The sequence below is a fragment of the Puma concolor genome, chromosome E1, assembly GCF_028749965.1.
Source record: "Puma concolor isolate L17-30 chromosome E1, mPumCon1.1.hap2, whole genome shotgun sequence".
In the NCBI taxonomy this organism is placed as follows: domain Eukaryota; kingdom Metazoa; phylum Chordata; class Mammalia; order Carnivora; family Felidae; genus Puma; species Puma concolor.
The window spans coordinates 62,803,389-62,821,972 of record NC_141680.1 but is presented as its reverse complement, the minus strand read 5'-3'; the positions used below and the strand labels follow the sequence as shown (position 1 = coordinate 62,821,972).

The window sequence follows — 18,584 nt, the reverse complement described above, 5'->3', positions numbered from 1 at the left end:
AAAAACAAAAAACAAAAACCAGGACAAAAAAAATCCCTAAGCAAACAAGCAAAACTGTTACACGGTTGGGCGTCTCCAAACAGGATGATCCAGTAGCAGCGATCAACCGCTGCGCCACTAGGACACCAGCCTGGCGTGCCCGAGCTCGCGTGGTCCACCCAGGCCCCGCGTGCAGAGCTTCCGGCCGGCCGGTCCCGGCGCCCCAGGCCCCACGCGCAATCGGGGGCGCGCAGACCCGGCGCGCGGGGACCTCGCGGGGTGGGCGGGGGCGGGGGCGCGGGGCAAGCGGCTGATGCAACCGCCCCTCGGCGCCTCCCGCGCCCCTCGATTGGCCGGCGTCTGGCGGCCGCGCTGCCGATTGGCTGCAGCTGCGGAGGCGGGGCCGGCGGGGCCCGGGTGCCGCGTGGCGGGCGCGGTTCTGGGGAGCCGGGAGACCTGTGCGGGGTAACTGGGTGAGCGCGCGCCGGGCTGGGGTCCTGCGGGGGCGGCGGTGCAGGGAGGGGCTGCGCATCCGCACACCGGCTCGAGGAAGGGGAGGGGTAGCTCGGACGTGGGGAGCTTCCGGGCCCGATCCGGCGCCCCCCGCCCCTCTCCGACCCCTTCCGGGGGTCGGCGCGCCCCTCCCTGTCTCCTTGGTCCGAGACCCGCGGGAGCAGGTCGGAAACGGCACCGTGGGCAGGGAGACTGGAGCAGTTACCACGTCGGGGCTGTCGGGCAGCAGAGGGGAAAGTTGGACCAGCCGGGATGGAGGGGTGGGGAGGGGAATGGGCGCAGGGCCAGCGGCCCAGTGGCCAAGCCTGGCACTGCACACCTAACTTCTTCTTGCTCTGGATCCTGCCCCATCTCGCCCCGCAGCTGCCCCTGCGTATCCGGTGCCAGCTGCGAGGGCTGTGGGCGGGGCCTGCGTCCAGCATGAGCGTGGGCTTTATCGGGGCGGGCCAGCTGGCCTTCGCCTTGGCCAAGGGCTTCACAGCAGCAGGTAGGCTCCTCAGCCGGGAGGGCCCCTTGTGCAGGGGGCGGGTGAAGGCAGGGGTTTGAGTCCTGTGGGAAGTGGCAGCCTTGGGGTGTCTGGGGTGGCTCAGGGATTGCTGTTTTACTCTGAGCGGTGGGATTTCCACTTTCCTTCCTGGGAATGTGAGGGAGGGAGGCCGGGCCAGGCCTTGAGGAAGGAACTCTGTTCCCCGCAGGCATCCTGGCTGCCCACAAGATAATGGCCAGCTCCCCAGACATGGACCTGGCCACAGTTTCTGCCCTCAGGGTAGGTGCAGGGTGGAGGGGGTCAGGGAGGCAGTCGCTGAAGGGGCTAGTCAGTGTGTCTGGGGAGAGTGTGTGATAGCCTTGACCCTAAGGGCCAGGGGTGGAGGTCCCCGCGGGAGACACCATGCCACCACCACCCCCCCCACCCCCCTCCCCCGCTCATGAGAGAAGAGCCTTGGGGGGAGCATGCCACAGACCCTGCCTCCTGGCCTGCTGATAGCCCCTCTTGCTTAGCTCTTGGGACCCAGGTGTCGCTGGTGGGGAGGGTGTGCTGGTCTGGAAAGGGGTTCGCCAAGGGGCCTCCACAGGGACTGTGGGGGCCAGAGGGTGGGGGCCAGGTCAGACACATCTGGGGACTGAATATGTTGGCTCCAGATCCAAGGGTGGGGTGGGCTCCAGGCTCGAGACTTCCCACCCGGACACCTGGGGGATGGCAGCCCGAGGCAGGGTGGGTCAGGGCTGTGGCAGGGATGCGGCACCCCTCTTCTGTTTGCACAGGGGACCTGTTCCGGGGCCGAGTGCTTCTTCCACTTTGGGGCGGGAAGGGCGGCTGGGGGCCGGCAGAGCTCCACACCCTGAGCCCTCGACCCTGGCCATCTACATTCTCAGCAGTGTCTGTGCTGTTCTCTACGTCCGGCTTGGGGAGGACACTGGGGGGGGCGGGGCAGGCTGAGCCCACGTCTGCACTCCCCGCAGAAGATGGGCGTGAACCTGACGTCCCACAACAAGGAGACCGTGAGGCACAGTGACGTGCTCTTCCTGGCCGTGAAGCCGCACATCATCCCCTTCATCCTGGACGAGATTGGCGCCGACGTTGAAGATCGGCACATCGTGGTGTCGTGCGCGGCTGGTGTCACCATCAGCTCCATTGAGAAGGTGGGCCTGTGGGTCCAGGCCGGTGGGATCTGCAGAGCGGGTGGAGGCGGATGCTTCCCGGTGGTCAGGAGCTCTGGCTGTGAAACGGGCGCACTGGCCCGGCCCCCGGGGAGAGTGGGGACACGCTACTTGCGTGAGCGCGTTCACACGCGTGCCCAGCACACCCTGCTGGGTGGGATGGACCCACAGCCGGTTTCTCCTCCAGAAGCTGACGGCGTTCCGGCCAGCCCCTAAAGTCATCCGCTGCATGACCAATACACCTGTCGTGGTGCGGGAGGGGGCCACCGTGTACGCCACGGGCACCCACGCCCAGGTGGAAGACGGCAGGCTCCTGGAGCAGCTCATGAGTAGTGTGGGCTTCTGCACCGAGGTGGAGGAGGACCTAATCGATGCTGTCACGGGGCTCAGTGGCAGCGGCCCAGCCTATGTGAGGCATGGGGATGGGTGGCAACTGGTGGCGGTGGGCAGTGCGGGGACCTCAGGGCACATCCTCCCTACTCCTCCCTGCTCGGTTGCCGTGGGCAGAGCTGCTGGACCCACTGTCGCCTGGAGGAGAAGGAGGAAAGGCCTAGGGCGGAGGTTCAGGCGCCTTCTCCCTGCAGGCGTTCACAGCCCTGGAGGCCCTGGCCGACGGCGGCGTGAAGATGGGGCTTCCGCGGCGCCTGGCCATCCGCCTCGGGGCCCAGGCTCTGCTGGTCAGTGTTTTCCTTGACGCTTTGTGGGGGCCGCTCCTTGCCAGGCCCTATTCTGTCGCCCCCAGGCGGGTGGGTGGAGAGTGGATGTGCAGGGGGGCCGGGGGCAGGGGTGCCCCCCGCGGCAGCCAGCTCTCTCTCTGGCTGCAGGGAGCCTCCAAGATGCTCCTGGACTCGGAAAAGCACCCTGGCCAGCTCAAGGACAACGTCTGCTCTCCCGGTGGGGCCACCATCCATGCCCTGCACGTGCTGGAGAGCGGGGGTTTCCGTTCGCTCCTCATCAATGCCGTGGAGGCCTCCTGCACCCGTACACGGTGGGCCCCCCGCCGCCGCCGCCTACTCGGGGCTGCGCGCCCCGGCACAGGAGCCCCCGCACGCTGTGCTCAGCCATCGCTCAGCGGATGCTTATCGAGGCCTGGCGGCGGTGCCCCTCACCATCCGTTGTCCTGTGAGGACGGGCTGCCCTCGGCGCCTGCACTCTGCTCCCCACAGTCTCCCCACTGCGGCCCTCAGACCGGGGGGCGGGGGGGATCGCGTCCAAGCCGGGGAGGCAGGCCTGGGGGAACCGGAGGGGATCCCTGGGGGTCTGACAACACCTTCCTCCCGAGCTCCTCCTCCTGGGGAGATTAAGCAAGTTAGACGGCAGGACGGGCCCAGGATGTGCCTCTGTGCGCTGGCACCGGCTCGGTGAGACCAGGAAGGAAATCAGAGAGGAGGGCGGCAGGGTTAGTATCTTGGCTTGGAGCCATTGTCCCTAGTCTGGATCTGCCGGATGGACAGGCATCCCTCTCACATCCCTGCCGGCCACGGCCGAAACCCAGAACTTCTCCAGGCGCCACAACACGACGGCAGAGCTGGGATGCAGCCCCCCCCGCCCCAGCCTTCAGGGGATACAGATGAGGCACACGTCCCACACTTGGGGCACGATGGGCTGGGGTCTGGGTGCTATTAGTGGATCCGGTGACCCTGAGCTGATCTGAAGGAGGGGTGAGGGAGGCAGATGGCCATCTGGCGGAGGGGTGGCTGGTGGAGGGAACCGTGGGTGCAAAGGCCGCGAGGTGGGTGTGACTGTCCAGCAGAGCCGGGGAGGCAGGTGCTCGTCTTCCCCGGGGGACGGTCGGGCTCAGGAGGGAGACAGAGCCTCGGACCTAACCCTCCCCACTGTCTCCTCAGGGAGCTGCAGTCCATGGCTGACCAGGAGAAGGTCTCGCCGGCCTCCATCAAGAAGACCATCTTGGACAAGGTGAAGCTGGAGTCTGCTCCAGGGTCCTCGCTGGCCCCTTCCGGCCACTCCAAGCTGCCGCCCCACAGCCTGGCCCCGGCAGGCAAGAGGAACTGAGGTGCCGGACAAGCCCGCGCTGCTCTCCCCTCCTCTTCCCTCCTGGGCCTGGAACCCTGAGGCTGTGTGTTCTTAGCCCCAGGCCTCAGTGTGTCACCGCAGGGGCCTGCCACCCACGACTCTGGTCAGCTCGGGGGTCAGCTGGGGTTGTAACCCGGGATGGGGCACATCACTTCCCAGTGGGAATCTCCAGTCACTGAGGGCTTCCTCCCCAGAACAGAGCTGGATTCTCCAACCTCAGCCTACCTTTCCTTTGCCCCCGCACCGGGTCAGGATCACTTCCTCTGGAGCTCAGGAGGCCTGAGCTAACTCCCCATGGTCAGCTGGCTTGGGGCCTGGCCCCTTGCTGAGTACAAAGGTCAAGTCCCCCTCCCCCATCCCGCACCCCCGACTCCCGTGAAGGCCCAGCCAAGGAGAGAACTTCATCCCACTCCTGTCCCTTCCCCGACCTCCACTTGGGGGGATGCCTCGTCCTCCGTGTGAGAAGGACCAGAGGGTTCAGTCCAGGGAGCAGGACCACTGCCCCTTATCTCCGTTTGGCATTTGAGAAAAGGGCTCTTCGATAGTCCCGACCTTTAAGGCCCCTGTCTCCCATTCCTGACCCAACTTACAAGCCTGTCACTTCTCTCTTGACCTTTTAGGTTAAATACATTGGTTTCCAAGTCAGTGCCTTGATTCTACCTCTGTCACCACGTGTGGAGGGAAAGCCCCAGCTGCCCTAGAGGGTCCTTGTTGGGTGTAGTCTTAGAGGCCATCAGAAGCCCGCAGGTCCTGGAGCCCTATTTTTGCACGGCCTTCTGGTTCGGGCGGGGGGTGGGGGGGCTGGGTCTCCCAGTCAGCAGTGGTGGAGGGAGCTTCTGGGGAAGAGTGTACTGCTTTGGGCCCCCATCATGAGGGTTGTGGCCAGAGGCCGGCACCGAAGGCTGGGCTTGGCGGGCCCTGCTCTGGGAGGGGCGCCGGCCTCTGCACCCTCCACATCTCCCAGCGTAGCAGGGGGCACATGTCTCAACCCACGCTGGCAGGGGCAGGTGAGGAAGGAGCCCCCTGCGGAGGTATGTCGGGCTCTCCAGAGAAACAGGACTAGTAGATGTATATACATCTGGGCCTGGAAAGCCTGTGGGTCCCTCCTAAGGTGTGAGCCCCATCATAGGCCCTGTGTGTGCAGGGGTGGGCAGTGAGCGCCCAGAATCACCCCTTCCCTGACAGCACCTTGGCACCCTCCTCCTGGGAAAAAGATGTTCTCAGAAGAGGTGGTGCCACAGGCCTGCCCAGGACCAAAGCTGGTCCCCAGCTAATCCCTTCAAGTCAAGGCCAGTCTCACTGGGCGTCTGCTGTGTGTTAGACACCGGCCAATACGACGAGGGGCAGTGCTGCCCCCCGCCCTGTGCTGTGGGCCTGAGGAAAGTGAGCTGGTGAGTCTGAAGAGGGGAAGAGGCACATCACGGCCTAGGAGGAGGCACAGGGGTCCAGACGAGCTTTGCAGGGAGGCATTACTCTGACCCACGAAGAATGTGCTGGGTTCCAGCAGGCAGGACTCGTGAGCCTTCCATCTGTGGTTCTCCATCAAGCCAAAGTTCCACAGGTGGGGAAGCAGGAAGGGCAAATGAGCCTGAGGGAGGGGAGTGGCCTGGGCAGGAAGGCTGCGGAGGCGGGTGAGGCCCCGAGGGTCCTGTGGGGACAGGTGTCCAGGGAAGCCGTTGTAAGCGGGAGCACACTGTGGAGGGGAGCGGGGACGTGTTGTACATGCGTCAGAGCAGGTCAGGGAGACGGACGGGCTTCAAGGGCCAGGGGCCCACAAGTGCCAGGTGGGAAGCATTGCGGTCCTGCAGTGAGTCCAAGCAGGAGCCTTGACAGGGGTCTCAGTGGGTGAAGGTCAGTCTGGCGTACCTTCCTGGCCCCCGTCACTGCTAGCTCTGACACCCACCACGCCCTGGGCCTCCCCAGATGGGGCGGAGGCTGGAATGAATTTACTGTCCTTTGCCCAATGGGCCGGGTGAGCCCTGGTGGCAGAGCCACCTCCCTCTGCTTGACCCAGCTTCTGCCTCAGTTTCCTAACTGCAACTCTGCCCTGGGCTCCTGCCTGCCCGGATGGGGCCTTTGCCCTGCTCCTCTCTGCCCGTCCTTTCCTGTACCAGGTTGACCCCTGTCCAACTGGGCTCAGACTCCAGAACAAACAGGTCAGCAGCCCTTGGCCAGGCAGAGAAGGGAGACGTCCATCCTACGAGGGCCCTGGTGAGGGCCCATCTCCCTACCTGGACACCAGTGGCAGCAGGGCCGGTCAGTCTGGGTTTGGACACCAGCCACATCCCATATGCCCGGGGCCTCCTCCAGGTGTCAGGTTGGGGCCTGCTGAACTCCAGAAGAAGCCAGTGGGGTCTAAGATCTGCCCACGGAGGGTTCAACCTGGAGGGGGGCTGTGGGGCTGGAGGACATGGGGGGGGGGGTGGGGGTGGGGGTGCCAGCATTCAGCTGCAGCAGGAAGCAATGTACTGAGGCCCAGAAAGGGCCAGGCCAGGCCAGACCAGAGAGCCAGGTCTAAGCGTCTGCCCCCTAGCGGCAGATCTGGAAGCTGGTCAAGGTGGTGCCGGGTGGACCAGCAGGGACGCTGAAACCTGGGCCTGTTCCTTTGCAGTATCACTCCCCGGCAAGGCTGTAGTGCTATTCCCGGGGGACAAATGTCCTGCACCGTGGGTGGCAGTCAGCCAGACTTCTGACAGGTGGGAGCAAGCACGCACTCTCTTGGGGCCTTTAGCTGGACCCTAGTACAGGTGCTGGGGGCTCGGCTATCTTGATTGTTTAAACAGGGCACCTCCTCTCCCTCGGCGGCCTCTCCCAGACATGCAAACAAACCCCCTATCGGTTATTCTGCAGGTGGTCAGGACACTTTTCCACATACTCTCCCATATTCCTGAAGACTCTGGGAGGGGGGCAGCAAAGAGTCTGGGTCGTCTCCTGGAGCATTGACCTCCCAGGGCCGTAGAGCTGACCCCCATCCCACGGCCAGAGGGCTGACCTCAGGGCCCAGGGCCATCTCTGTGGGAAGCATCCCTGACATCCACACTGTCACTGGCCTCCAGGTGAGTTGGGCCCCGATTCGCTTCCCGACCTCTCTGATGGCCCTGGGTGGGTGCATCCCCATGCCTGCTTGTCCCTCTTCCAAGACAGAAGAGGTGGCTGGGTGTGTTCCCAGTGGGGAGGAGGAGGAGGGGACTCCTTGCTCACTTGGTGAGAAGGAGCAGAATGCGAATGACTGATCAATCAGCCTCTCAGTCACCTCCCACATGTCAATGGCAGCCAGACTCCCTCCCACGAGGACTGGGGAGTCAGGGGTGTGGGAAGACGAGTGGGGATTAGCCAGCGAGCTTCCACCCATGGTGACCCCCAGCCCCAGGCCAATCACCGGTGTTTCCTGATGGCATCGTGGTTCTGGCGTGAGCTGGGTGGCACCAAGTCAACCCCATGTGGCCTGCCAGGGCCCTGCTGCGTGGACTGGCTCTTAAGGTCCAACAGTAGCTCAGACCCCACATCCCTGCCAAGTGGGACCAGGAGAACGGGGCTGACACCCAGTGGTGAGGAGGCTGGAGGAGCTGGAGCCCACAGGACTGCATTCTTATCCTCAGGGGCAAGCCTTTGTTGTTCTGTGGATTGAGTTGACTTTAAGTCACACCCCTGGGGCACCTGGCTCGCTCAGTCAGTACAGCATGCAATCTTGGGGTTGTGAGTTCGAGCTCCACGATGGGTGTAAAGATTAAAAATATAGGGGCGCCTGGGTGGCGCAGTCGGTTAAGCGTCCGACTTCAGCCAGGTCACGATCTCGCGGTCCGTGAGTTCGAGCCCTGCGTCAGGCTCTGGGCTGATGGCTTGGAGCCTGGAGCATGTTTCCGATTCTGTGTCTCCCTCTCTCTCTGCCCCTCCCCCGTTCATGCTCTGTCTCTCTCTGTCCCAAAAATAAAAAAAAAAAAAATAAAATAAAATAAAAAAACAAAAAATAAAAATAAATAAAAAATAAATAAAAATATAATCTCAAGGCCCTGGAGTATGTGAGATTCCAGTGGAGCCCAGTACAATGTCACGCCCTGCCCTTAAAGAGCAGCTTGGATTAAGACAACCACGCCCAAACCTGCAACGCTGGTGACAAGGCACTGTGGGATTCAGAGAGGTTACTGGAGGCAGGCAGGGGGTGCTGTGGTGCCCTTCTGCCCCCAGCTTTGGGGGCCTCCTCGAGTGGCCTTCGTCAGTGGCACCGAGTTCCCGTGAAGCCCCGGCCACCTGTCCCTCACTCCTCCCTCTGCCAGCTGAGTCCCACTGACCCGCCTGGCGGGGTGAGTCACCCTTCCTGACGCTGCACACGAGAAAGGAAATCCAGAACTTGGAAGTGGAAATGGGATGGATCCCTCCAATTTCCCCTCTTGCCTGGGTTGCCTCGTTCTCTGGGAATTTTGAACAGCAGCGAGAAGTCCTTAGAGAAAAGGCAGGCGCAGCCACGGACTCCTGTGAACTGAGCTCCAGGCAGATGTGGATGGAACGGGAAAGGAGCAGTTGGTGCACCAACTACTCCACACTTGTTTATGGCGCACCCACTCCTGGGCTGCCTGACTGCCTGTCGCTCGGTGTGGGGTTTCGGGCGTTGGGTGAAGCCAGACCACCCTCCCCGCAGGATCTTGGAGGCGGCCTCGAACACGCCTCAGTTTGCCTCCTGGACAAGACTGTCGGGTCCTCCGTGAACCAGGCCGCGGCTACCTGGCAGGGCGGAGGTCGGCTCGCAATTAGGCGAGGTCATGCCTGCAAGTGCCCGCCAGGCAGCCTGGGAAGCCCCGCGAGGACCCTCCTGGCGATGCCCCGGGACCGCAGGTCCGCACGGGTCCCCCGGGCCAGGAAGGCGGCGGGACAGTCCCACGAGGCTCCCCGCTCGAAGGCCGGAGCCTGGCCCGCGGAGGTGCGCGCGCCTGGGGCCAGTCCCGCGAGACCCCGCCGGGGCAGGACGGCGGCGGCATCGCCGGGGCGACAGCTCCGGGCGCGCAGGCGCAGTGCAGGCGCGTCCCGCCGCGGCGGCCGCCGCCGCCGCCGCTGCCGCCGCCGCCGCCGCTCCTTCCCCTTTAAGCCCCGGCCGGCCGCGTCGCCGCTTCATGAATGGAGCCCACGTGACCAAACATCATGTGACGTCTGTGGAGCGGCGGCGGCGGCGGCGGCGGCGGCGGCGGATCCCGAGCCTGATCCGGCCCGGCCTTCCCAGCGCGCTCGGCCCGGCCCGCGCAGGCGGCGAGCCCCCACCCCGGGCCCGGAGCCCCCGCGCGGCCTCGGAGCGCCCCCCGCCCCGCCCGCCCCGGCCTCGGCCCGCCCGGGCCCGCAGTGTGGTGGGTGAGTGCGGCGGCGGGCCGGGCGGGGGGCTCCGGGCCCGGGGTGGGGGCGGGCGGGGCCGCGGCTCCTCCTGGAGGGCCGGGGGCGGCGCGGGCCGCGCGCTCCCGGCTTCGGGTTTGCCCCGCGCCCTGCTGGCGGCCCGTGCCTCGATTTCCCCGCGGCTCAGAAGCAGCTCCCGGCCCTCGCGCCGGGGCTGCTGGGGGTGGGCCGCGGGGGCCGGAGGAGGGCGGGGCGGGGCGTACGCGGGGCTCGCTCGGCGGAGCCCGGGGCGTCCCGGTGGGAGGGGCGGCCGCGGTGGCGGGAGGAAAGGGTGGGGTCGAGCGGGGCGCCTAGGGCTCCGCGGAAGAGCCTCTGGGCCCCGGTTCTCGCTGCTGATTCATCAGGTGTCTGTGTCCGCCCGCCCGGGCGCGGGGGTCCTCGGCGGGCCGGGGCGGGTGGGGGGTAGGGGGCGGCACGTGGCGGGGCCGGGAAGACCCTGCTCGCGGCGGCTTCGCTCCGTCACACGCGTGCCAGAGCCCAGAGGGAGACTTGCTGAGTCATCAGCATGAGGTCACTCGATGCTCATTCTGATGTCTGGGGGGGATTTGAACAAGGGGCCTGGGGTCTAAGGGGCCGGGAGATAGGCGCAGGAGGGAAACTGGGGAAGGGCCCAGGCCCAGGGACTGGGGCACCGGTTCAAGTTTGGGCTGGCATGCGAGTTGGAGGAGGAGTGGGTGAGGAGACGGTGGAGGGGCCTCGGGGTAGGTTTTCTTCCCCCGGCAGAATGTGAAGCCCCTGGCCTGCCCGTCCCCTCCCCTCCCAGGCATTCTCTTCTCAGGCAGCTGGTCCCTGACCAGCGTCTGGGACAGTTCCCCAAACTGGGAAATAGTTCTCTGAGTGAGAGGAGGGGAGGAGCTTAGGGGGGCCGTGCTTGCCAGGCTGGGAAGCAGGCTTTCCCTGTGACTGGTCTGGTTGGCTAGGCTGGGCAGCCCCTGGGCGGGGAAGAAAGAGAGGAATACACCCTGGCCAGAGAGGGAGTCAGTGGGAGAAAGAGGGGTGCCTTTACTCAAGTCCTGGAGGGCAGTGGACAGGGCAGGGACAAGCAGGTGCAGCTGTACCAGGAAACTGCCAATGAGAGGAAGCGGCAGGACTTTGACATCTGGGGAGTGAGGTGTCTGGTGAGCAGGCCCTGCCCCTTTGCACAGCCTGACTTTGGGGTTTGGGTCAAAGCTGCAGGTGGTGGTGGCTTTGAGGGTGCCCAGCCTTTGGGGCACAGCAGGCGGGCTGGTGTGGAAGGCATGGAGTGGAAGAATGCGGTTCCCAGTCACCCCAAAATTGTCCTACTTGAGATTGGGGCTCAGTGTCGAGCAGGTGTTAGTAAAGATTGTGGCCCTGATGGATGTTGGGCCTCTTGGGGGTGGGGGTGGGGACAGCCTGAGGGTGGTGTGGCCTGGGCCACCTTTCCTAAATGTATGGGTGCTTCCTGGCCTCCAGGACGGGGGGTGTTTTGTCTAGATCAGAGCTGAACCTAGGGGTTCATGGCTAGGTCGGGCCGCCTTGTGGTTTGTTTTCAGGGACACCCCCTGCCCCCAACACACACACACACACACACACACAGAGGCAGCTTTGTGTAAAACTTCAGCTCATCTTTTGGCTGGAATTTCTTCCTACCTTAGGAAAATGCAGATTCGTATTTCTGTAAGTCTTGTCATTATTTATGCTTAGGTGGAAATGAAGTTTGAAACTTTTTTCAGAATCGCTTTCAGTGGCTGAGAGATTTTGGAGAAGGTGGTTCTGAAGGGCAGGGCGGGAGTAAGGCTAGGCTAGGTTGGGGCCACGCCTGGTGGGGACATTTGGACACTAGAGTTTGCAGGCCACCAAAAGGAGCAGGGGCGGGCTGTCTTGCCTCCTGCGAGTGTCCACATCCTAGAGTTCGGGCCGGGTAAAGGGGACGGAACTCTTGGAACCTGTTTTCCCATCCCAACCGGCTCTCAGCCTGAGTGGGTGGCGCAGGGTACCTTGGTGGTTTCAGGCCCTGGGGACTGCCCGTGCCCTCTCCCCAGGGTGGCCCGGCCTCTGGGGGAGTTGAGTTGGGAAGGATGACCAGGCCCCAGCTCTGGACCGGCCCTTGATGGGGAGGAGAGGAAGCTTCTCCTCAGTCCCGTCTCTGGGATACTCCCTGTCTGGCTTCTGGAGGTGGCCTGAGCTATCCCTAGCCATCTACGTCCAAAGGCTGTCTCTGTCACATCTGTGTGTGTCCCCCGGTGGACAGAGGCCGGGCCAGGGGCCTGAGGCCCCGGCTTTGCAGAGGCCTGCCCCTCCCCCACAGCACGCACACGCACACGCACCTTTGACTGGGAGGCGAGCGGCTGTGCTTGTGCTGAGTTCAGGCCTTCTGCGGAGGGCGAAATCTGTCGAGGAGGCACATTTCAGCTCCCAGCCGCCACGCTCGGCACTTTTCTGTGTGATCTCTTCAGGAAGTCACCGTCGTGCTCAGCATTTGGAGGGGAGGCAGCACGGCGAGTGGGAAAAGCTGGTGGCCTTTTCCTTCAGGCTGACAGTGTTTGGACCCAGGGCGGTGTCCTTGCACCCTGATTCAGACTCAAGACTGGGGGCGCCCCTCTAGCTCTGCCATGAGGGCTCGGCTTCCAGGGTGGGTTGGGGGCCCTGAGGCTCTTCTGACCTCCAGTTCCTATCTTTTCCATCCTCTGTTCTGGAACATCGTGAGACGCCAGCCTCAGGGCCTGAGAGCCCGGATGCCCTGGCTGTGATGAGGCACCACCTGGGGCAAGGCTGGGTGAGGCGGGGGCTCCACCCTGGAGCCAACTGCACCTCCACCCCCCTCCCAGCCCATGCTTTATCTCCCCAGTGGAGTAAGAGACCGCTCCTGCAGCAGGGAAACTGCAGTCTGGCTTAGTCCTCCAGCCACGTCTGACGTCTTCTTCTGCGTCTAACCTGGAGAGCAGGGGGCTAGGGGTGGGTGGGTGGGGGGGTTGGCTGAGCCAGAATTGCCAGGATTAGGTGCACAGAAATGTCCTTGGCAGGGCTTCAGGAAGCAGAAAGTGAGGGTAGAGTGTGGGAGGGGCAACTGAGTGGGTGCCGGGGGGGGGGGGGGGGGGGCTTCAGTCCAGCCCCCCAGCCCTCTTGTTTCTGTCCCCTGCACTGTGGGCAGTGAGCTCAGGTGGGGGGGCTGGAAGGGGCTGAGCAGGCCCCTGCGTGGCTAACCGGGCACTCTTATGAAACAGCGAGGATGGGGTGGGGCAGGGGCGCAAGATGCTGCAATCTGAGGCCACAGGAAGGTTGCTTCATCGGCAGCGGAGGTGGGCTGTGCGCGGCCCGCGCTGGAGTGCCTGCCACCTGGAGGGGTGGGGGGCTCCCACCAGTGCTGGAAAGAGTTGGGCTGTTCAGAGTGAAAAGTCTGTGGGAGATTCAGGGCTCTCCTGCATTTTCCTCTTGGCCTGAGTCCCCACTGGCTCCTAAGCCTTCGTGGGGGCAGGGCCAGCTGAGGGGAGGTGGCTGCAGCAGGTAGGACCCTGGAGTACACGTGTGCGGGGTCGCCGGCCCCAGCCCCACCTGCCGTTGGCCAGGCTGGCCTTCCTGGCCCAGCGGTGCTCTGCTCAGGCTCCGGGTCCCCTGGGGCTGTGTTGGCTGGCTGGCAGCCTTGGGGAGTGCCAGGCCAGGCCGGTGAGGGAGCGGGAGCGGGAGCAATGTGCTGAGTCAGCGTGACTGGGCAGGAACAGCCGTGCTCTGGGGCGCACACTGGGGTTATTTTTAAAGCTCCCGGCTTCCTTCTAGGCTGGCCCCTCCTGCATCCGTCTCAACTCTTCCCAAGCCCCTTTTCCTGGTCTCTGCCTTTCTAACAGCGCCTCGGTTCCCCTTTCCCGCCTCAGACCTGCTGGGTTCTCTAGGGACAAGGGGGACGGGGAACAGCCTAGCCAAAGGGTGGCGGGTGGTCCTCGGGGTATTGGGGACGGTCAGCTGAGAGACGAGGCTGGGGGGGCGGGGGGGGCGGCTGGGCCTCTCCCCCAGGCTCTGTATGGACTGGGGAGGGAAAGCGGGGTGTTCTCCAGGGTCCTGACCTCTGCTCCCTGTTTCGCAGAGTGCCTGCGTGCTGTGCCCCCGGGTTATGACGACCCCCAATAAAGGAAACAAGGCCTTGAAGGTGAGCAGCGGGGTGGATGGAGTCCTGAGGCAGGGGTGCCTCCAGGGTGGGCGGTCCCCCGCTCAGCCTTGACCCCGTGCACTGCCCTGCCCCCAGGTGAAGCGGGAGCCAGGTGAGAATGGCACCAGCCTGACTGATGAGGAGCTGGTGACCATGTCGGTGCGGGAGCTGAACCAGCACCTGCGGGGCCTGTCCAAGGAGGAGATCATCCAGCTGAAGCAGCGCCGGCGCACGCTCAAGAACCGCGGCTACGCCGCCAGCTGCCGCGTGAAGCGGGTGACCCAGAAGGAGGAGCTGGAGAAGCAGAAGGCGGAGCTGCAGCAGGAGGTGGAGAAGCTGGCCTCGGAGAACGCCAGCATGAAGCTGGAGCTCGACGCGCTGCGCTCCAAGTACGAGGCCCTGCAGAACTTCGCCAGGACGGTGGCCCGCAGTCCCGTGGCACCGGCCCGGGGCCCCCTCGCGGCCGGCTTGGGGCCCCTCGTCCCTGGCAAGGTGGCTGCCACCAGCGTCATCACGATAGTAAAGTCCAAGACGGACGCCCGATCGTAGGGACGCGCGCTTGCCCGGGCGGGTCTGCAAGGGGCCATTAGGCGCATGGCGAGTTTGGCAGCCCTGTCCCCTTCTTCCTCCTCTCCTCCTCTTCCTCTCCTGCCTCCTCCCTTCCCTGCAAAGCACAACCTGCACCCCGGGGCGCCGGGCTGAGCCCCTTTGATCTCGTCGTTGTCATCGTGTGTTTTGTACGTTGGGATTGGTCAGTTCGGCGGTGACGTGGGGTTGCCTCGGCCCCCTTTGTACCAAGGCCGTGCAGGCTTGGAGTCCAGAGTTGGCCCTGTGGCAACAGAGAAAGATCGGATGAGCTCTCTGGGGCTCGCGGTTCTGAGTAGGGAGGGCTGCTGTCCGCTCCTGGGTGGCCCACAGGCCCCGACAGCTGCTGCCTGGCAGGGGGCTGTGATTCACTCTCAGCGCGGCCAGCAGGCATAGATGGGCTCTGCTCCTAAGAGTAGGGTGTCCTTGGGGGCCCTGGATGGGCCTGGACGGGCGGGCCACCAGCCTGGGCGCTATGGCCGCTGGGAGGGACGGGGCGTTATGTGGCTTTGGGCCAGGGCCCACGGCGCTCAAGCCTGACGCATTGCACTGAACAAGACCAAATCACTGGTTGTGAACATTCGTGAAGGGTGTGTCCAGTGTCCTGCGACGGGTCCCGTGTCACTGTTTACATGACCTATCTGTGTGGTTACGTGGCCCTTTATTTAAAAGAGAGGAGTTCCTTTTACGAAGTTATTAAATTATATGTTTAAAAGCTAAAGAAAAAAAAGAGCTGCAGAGTATTTATAAAACTGTCTTTTTAAAAAAAAACAAGCAAGAACATTTGACCATATATATGGAAAAGGGAAGAAAGTATAATAGAAACTTTGCTAGTTTAACAAAAGAAAAAAAAACAAACAAAAAAAATCCCTTTCTTGTAAACTTATGGACAAGTCTTTGTGGCTGTTGGAGTTTAGTTTTTATATACACAGAGTTATCAGACGTTATTTATAAAACTTAGTTTTAAAAAAGACAAAAAAAAAAAAAAAAAGAAAAGCCAAGCTGTGGGCGACCACAAGGCGCATCCTGGCGCCCTCTTTGCTATCTCTCTTGCAATTGTACCGAAAGTGACTTACTCCTTTGCCCTTCCTGCTTCCGTCTCTTGCCGGTGCCGTGGTGTCGTCCGTGCCTGGTGAGGTCTTGTGCAGCGTCACGTGCTGGTGCTTCTGGTGACCTTTGACCTGTGGGTGTCACTTCTTGTGTCTGTTATTCCTGTGTTTGTTTTTTGGATTTGGTTGTGTGTTTGCTTCTGCCAGCTTGCCGGCCCGGACTGGGGCGCTGGGCGACTCCCGCTCCAGCAGAACGCGGGAATCTCCCCAGCAGCCCAGCCCCCCGCCTCTGCCTCGGTGCCTGACCCGGGACCCCAGAGGAGCAGATTGGGGGCTCTGCCGCTCCCACCCCCGCACAGCCTTGGCTTCGCATGTTTGTCCTAGGCTTGGGCTGATCCAATGGCCGGGTAGGTAAAACTGGGGGCCATCCCAGACGGCGCCCCTTGCCTCCATGCCCACCGCCTCTGGCCAGGGGTGGCAGATTTGCAGGGACCAAGGAGTCACTAGGGTACCCCCGGGTGTCTTCCTTCTGGCCTCTGGTCAACATGCTTGGGCTCTGGCCTCCGACCCCAGCTTTGTTCCTGTGGGCTGCACGGGGGCCTCATCGGGACCCGTGGAGCCCACGTGGGGGTCGCGAGGCCTGCTGCCCACGTGTCCTGGCAGTGCTGCTGTGCTGTGAAGTGGAGCTTCCCAGGCAAAACCAGGTGGTTTGAGGACTCACCTGGGGCGGCCCCTTCACCCTGCCCATGAGCCTGGGGGCGGGGGGGGAGGGGGGGTCTCCGCCGGTGCCAGACAAGGGCTCCAGTGCCCGGGGCCAGGTCCTATCTCTCACCTCGCCCTGACTGGGCTCTGGGCCTTCTTTCGCCTCTGGGATCTGTGTCTTCCAGGGATGCGCTGCTCAGCTCAAGGGGTGCTCCTCTGCGGGGCTGAGCCTACCTTCCCGTGGCCCCTCGGCAGAGGCAGCCAGTCTTCCAGACTGGGCTTGGGAAGCTCCTCGGAGGCCTCCCGCGGTGCCTGCCCTCAAGAGGCTACTGCCCCATCTCTGGCCACATGGGCCTTGGCTCCTCTGGGGGCCCCGAACCCCTGTAAAGCACAGAAGTGTGGGCTGGCGAAAAGAAACACTGCGGCCTCGCAGGGTGTGACCTCGTGGGCTGCAGGGAGGATTTTCATCCCAGAGTCTGACCCAGTATGCCCGTGGGGTAGGAGCAGGGGCACGCTGTCAATTTCTGTCGTGTTAATGGGCTTGGCCCTAGAGGCTCAGTCATTCCCGGTTGTACCCGGGTCGGCCTGCGATGGAGATTTTGACTGTTGGCTCTCAATACTTAGTGGCTTCCTGCCCCTCCTTGCTGTCTGGCTTTGTCTACCTAGGGTCTAGATGAAAGTTGTTGACGTTGGTTGTAGCAGCAGTGAGCTGGAATCGCGTCATAAGAATCACTGAAGAGGGGTCACGTCCATGTTCTCCACATCCGCTTACGGTCCCGACACTTTCGTCCTTGCTGGGAGGTAGTTGTCCATCTGCAGGCTGGAGACGTGGAGAGGAGAGAAAGGAGGTGGGTTTGGAAGTCCAGAGGCGGGTTGGAGGGTGGACACAGACGGAAGAGAAATTGCAGGTCCTTGGTTTAGGTATTGGAAGAAGCTTCTGGAATTACTGAGGCCATGCTTCCCTTCGGAGTTTTTGGATTTGGAGCAGCTGTTCCTGGGGTCTGGGAGTACATCCTGTTCCCATCAAGCCAGCCCCACGGGGCCGCTCTGCACTCTGCCCTTTCCCCCTTCCCCTTGGTTTCTTGACAGTAGAGCCTGTGTCCACATGTGACTGGTTGGTGTCTTTCTGATTCTTGTCAATTCAGTTTTCCTACTGTGAGGGTGTTGTGTTCTTTTTATCCTCGACTTTTCTGACACAGCGAATCGAGGGCTTTGGCCGAGGCCAAATCTCCCAAACTGGTCCGCTAAGTAAACCATGACGTGTACCTTCCTTCCCATCGGGCCTAAGCCCTACTCCCCCCTCATCCCGACACGGACACTCAGATTTCAGAGGAGAACCCTGTGGGAACAGGTCAGCTCCTGCCCTGAGTGTGGCCCCAGGGAGACTTCCCTACGGCCCTGGCTGCTGTTCTGGGCGGCACCGCTGTTTGTAAAGGTGGGAAGACACGGCTGCTCGGCCGTGTGGTGTGCTGGTTTCTGCCGGATACCAGGTCTCCCCAGAGGCTTTTCTGCCCTTGGTCCAGGCTTCAGGTGTGTGTGCACAACCCTGCCCGTCAGCAACAGCTTCTATGGTCAGTTCCTGGGCCCACAGCTCCGATCAGCTGTAGCCTGCTTTCGGATGGCTGGTCAAGCCCCCTCCTGTCCCTGTGGCCTCCCTTTCAGAGGTGGCCAGTTGGCTAAAGCTCCCATCCACAGCTGGGAAGCCCAAGCCACAGCCTGCAGCACCGTTTCCGCTCTGGGATCTTGTAAGTTACTTTTTTAGGCTGTGGTTTGGTGAAAGGAACCAACACAGTAACGATTTTTTTTTTCCCCCAGAAGCCACTGAATAATTCTTTTTGGCGCGTTTTTGCCTTCCTGTTGGCCGTCTAGTTTTGGAGCAGGTGGGGAGAGTGGAGGACACACAGAGGCAGGGGTGTGCCCTGGAGACTGATGGCCTGTCCTGCTTCTGGCCTGTGTGTGTTGCGCGTGGGCTGTACCTTTGGGCCGGTCACGCACATTTCCACCCCACGCTGGAACAGCAGCCTTGGTACGTGGGTGTCTGGTGAGCTGGAGTGTTAGAAGAGTGTGCCCCTGATGGACTGCGAGGGGGTGGCCCCTCCAGCACCCTCGTGTCCCAGCCCCTTCCTTCTCCCCATCCCCTCAATTTGCTACTCCCTGAAGCCTTTAACCAAACGGGAGTGGGTACAGAAAGCCTTCTCCTGGCATCTTAGGGCAACAGGACAAGGGCTGCCCAGTGCGTCCAGCTCTGGTGCTCTCCTGGCGCTGAGAGGCTGGGTCCAAGCGGAGTTGATCAGACCCTGCCTGTCCTGCCTAGGGCTGAAACCAGGGGGAGGTGGTGGTACCCTGGGACCTGCCGGGGCAGGCAGGGGTTGTGGAAGATCCAGGTGAGGAGGGGCCTCCCTGGGGCGGGCTGTGGCCTCAGCGCTCACCCCGCCCTGTGCAGTATTTATTGCTAAATTATTGTCCAGGGGGGGCGGCACTGGGCCGGACCCCGGGTATTTATTGCTGTACATAGTGTATGTTTGTGATATATAAGGTTTTCTTTATTTTGTATATGATCAATAAACACCTTTTAAAGAGACCGT

The 18,584-nt window shown here is 62.8% G+C and overlaps 2 protein-coding genes and 1 long non-coding RNA gene across 13 annotated transcripts; 2 read left to right on the top strand and 1 right to left on the bottom strand.

Moving 5' to 3' along the window:
* Window positions 1-330: 330 nt before the first annotated feature.
* PYCR1 (pyrroline-5-carboxylate reductase 1) lies at window positions 331-4,830 on the top strand. 3 transcript variants are annotated; one of them, XM_086688274.1, is made up of 8 exons: window positions 331-452; window positions 856-979; window positions 1,188-1,258; window positions 1,954-2,133; window positions 2,339-2,560; window positions 2,736-2,828; window positions 2,976-3,139; window positions 3,999-4,830. In XM_086688274.1, the coding sequence occupies exons 2-8, from the start codon at window positions 913-915 to the stop codon at window positions 4,162-4,164; spliced, it is 963 nt and encodes a 320-aa protein (XP_086544400.1). In that variant the 5' UTR covers window positions 331-452; window positions 856-912; the 3' UTR covers window positions 4,165-4,830. The 3 variants fall into 3 exon arrangements, with proteins under 3 accessions (XP_086544400.1, XP_086544401.1, XP_086544402.1); XM_086688275.1 differs by lacking the exon at window positions 2,736-2,828; XM_086688276.1 differs by lacking the exons at window positions 331-452; window positions 1,188-1,258.
* A 4,516-nt stretch (window positions 4,831-9,346) lies between these two features.
* On the top strand, window positions 9,347-18,581 carry MAFG (MAF bZIP transcription factor G). 9 transcript variants are annotated; one of them, XM_086688263.1, is made up of 3 exons: window positions 9,347-9,518; window positions 13,601-13,663; window positions 13,760-18,581. In XM_086688263.1, the coding sequence occupies exons 2-3, from the start codon at window positions 13,628-13,630 to the stop codon at window positions 14,210-14,212; spliced, it is 489 nt and encodes a 162-aa protein (XP_086544389.1). In that variant the 5' UTR covers window positions 9,347-9,518; window positions 13,601-13,627; the 3' UTR covers window positions 14,213-18,581. The 9 variants fall into 9 exon arrangements, with proteins under 9 accessions (XP_086544389.1, XP_086544391.1, XP_086544393.1 ...); XM_086688265.1 differs by having other exon boundaries at window positions 9,395-9,522; XM_086688267.1 differs by lacking the exon at window positions 9,347-9,518 and adding an exon at window positions 9,842-9,905.
* LOC147574605 (uncharacterized) lies at window positions 10,539-13,158 on the bottom strand. The gene is made up of 2 exons (XR_015244361.1): window positions 13,075-13,158; window positions 10,539-12,283 (listed from the first exon to the last, which is right to left on the bottom strand). It is a non-coding gene; the product is annotated as an uncharacterized LOC147574605 (long non-coding RNA).
* Window positions 18,582-18,584: the final 3 nt, after the last annotated feature.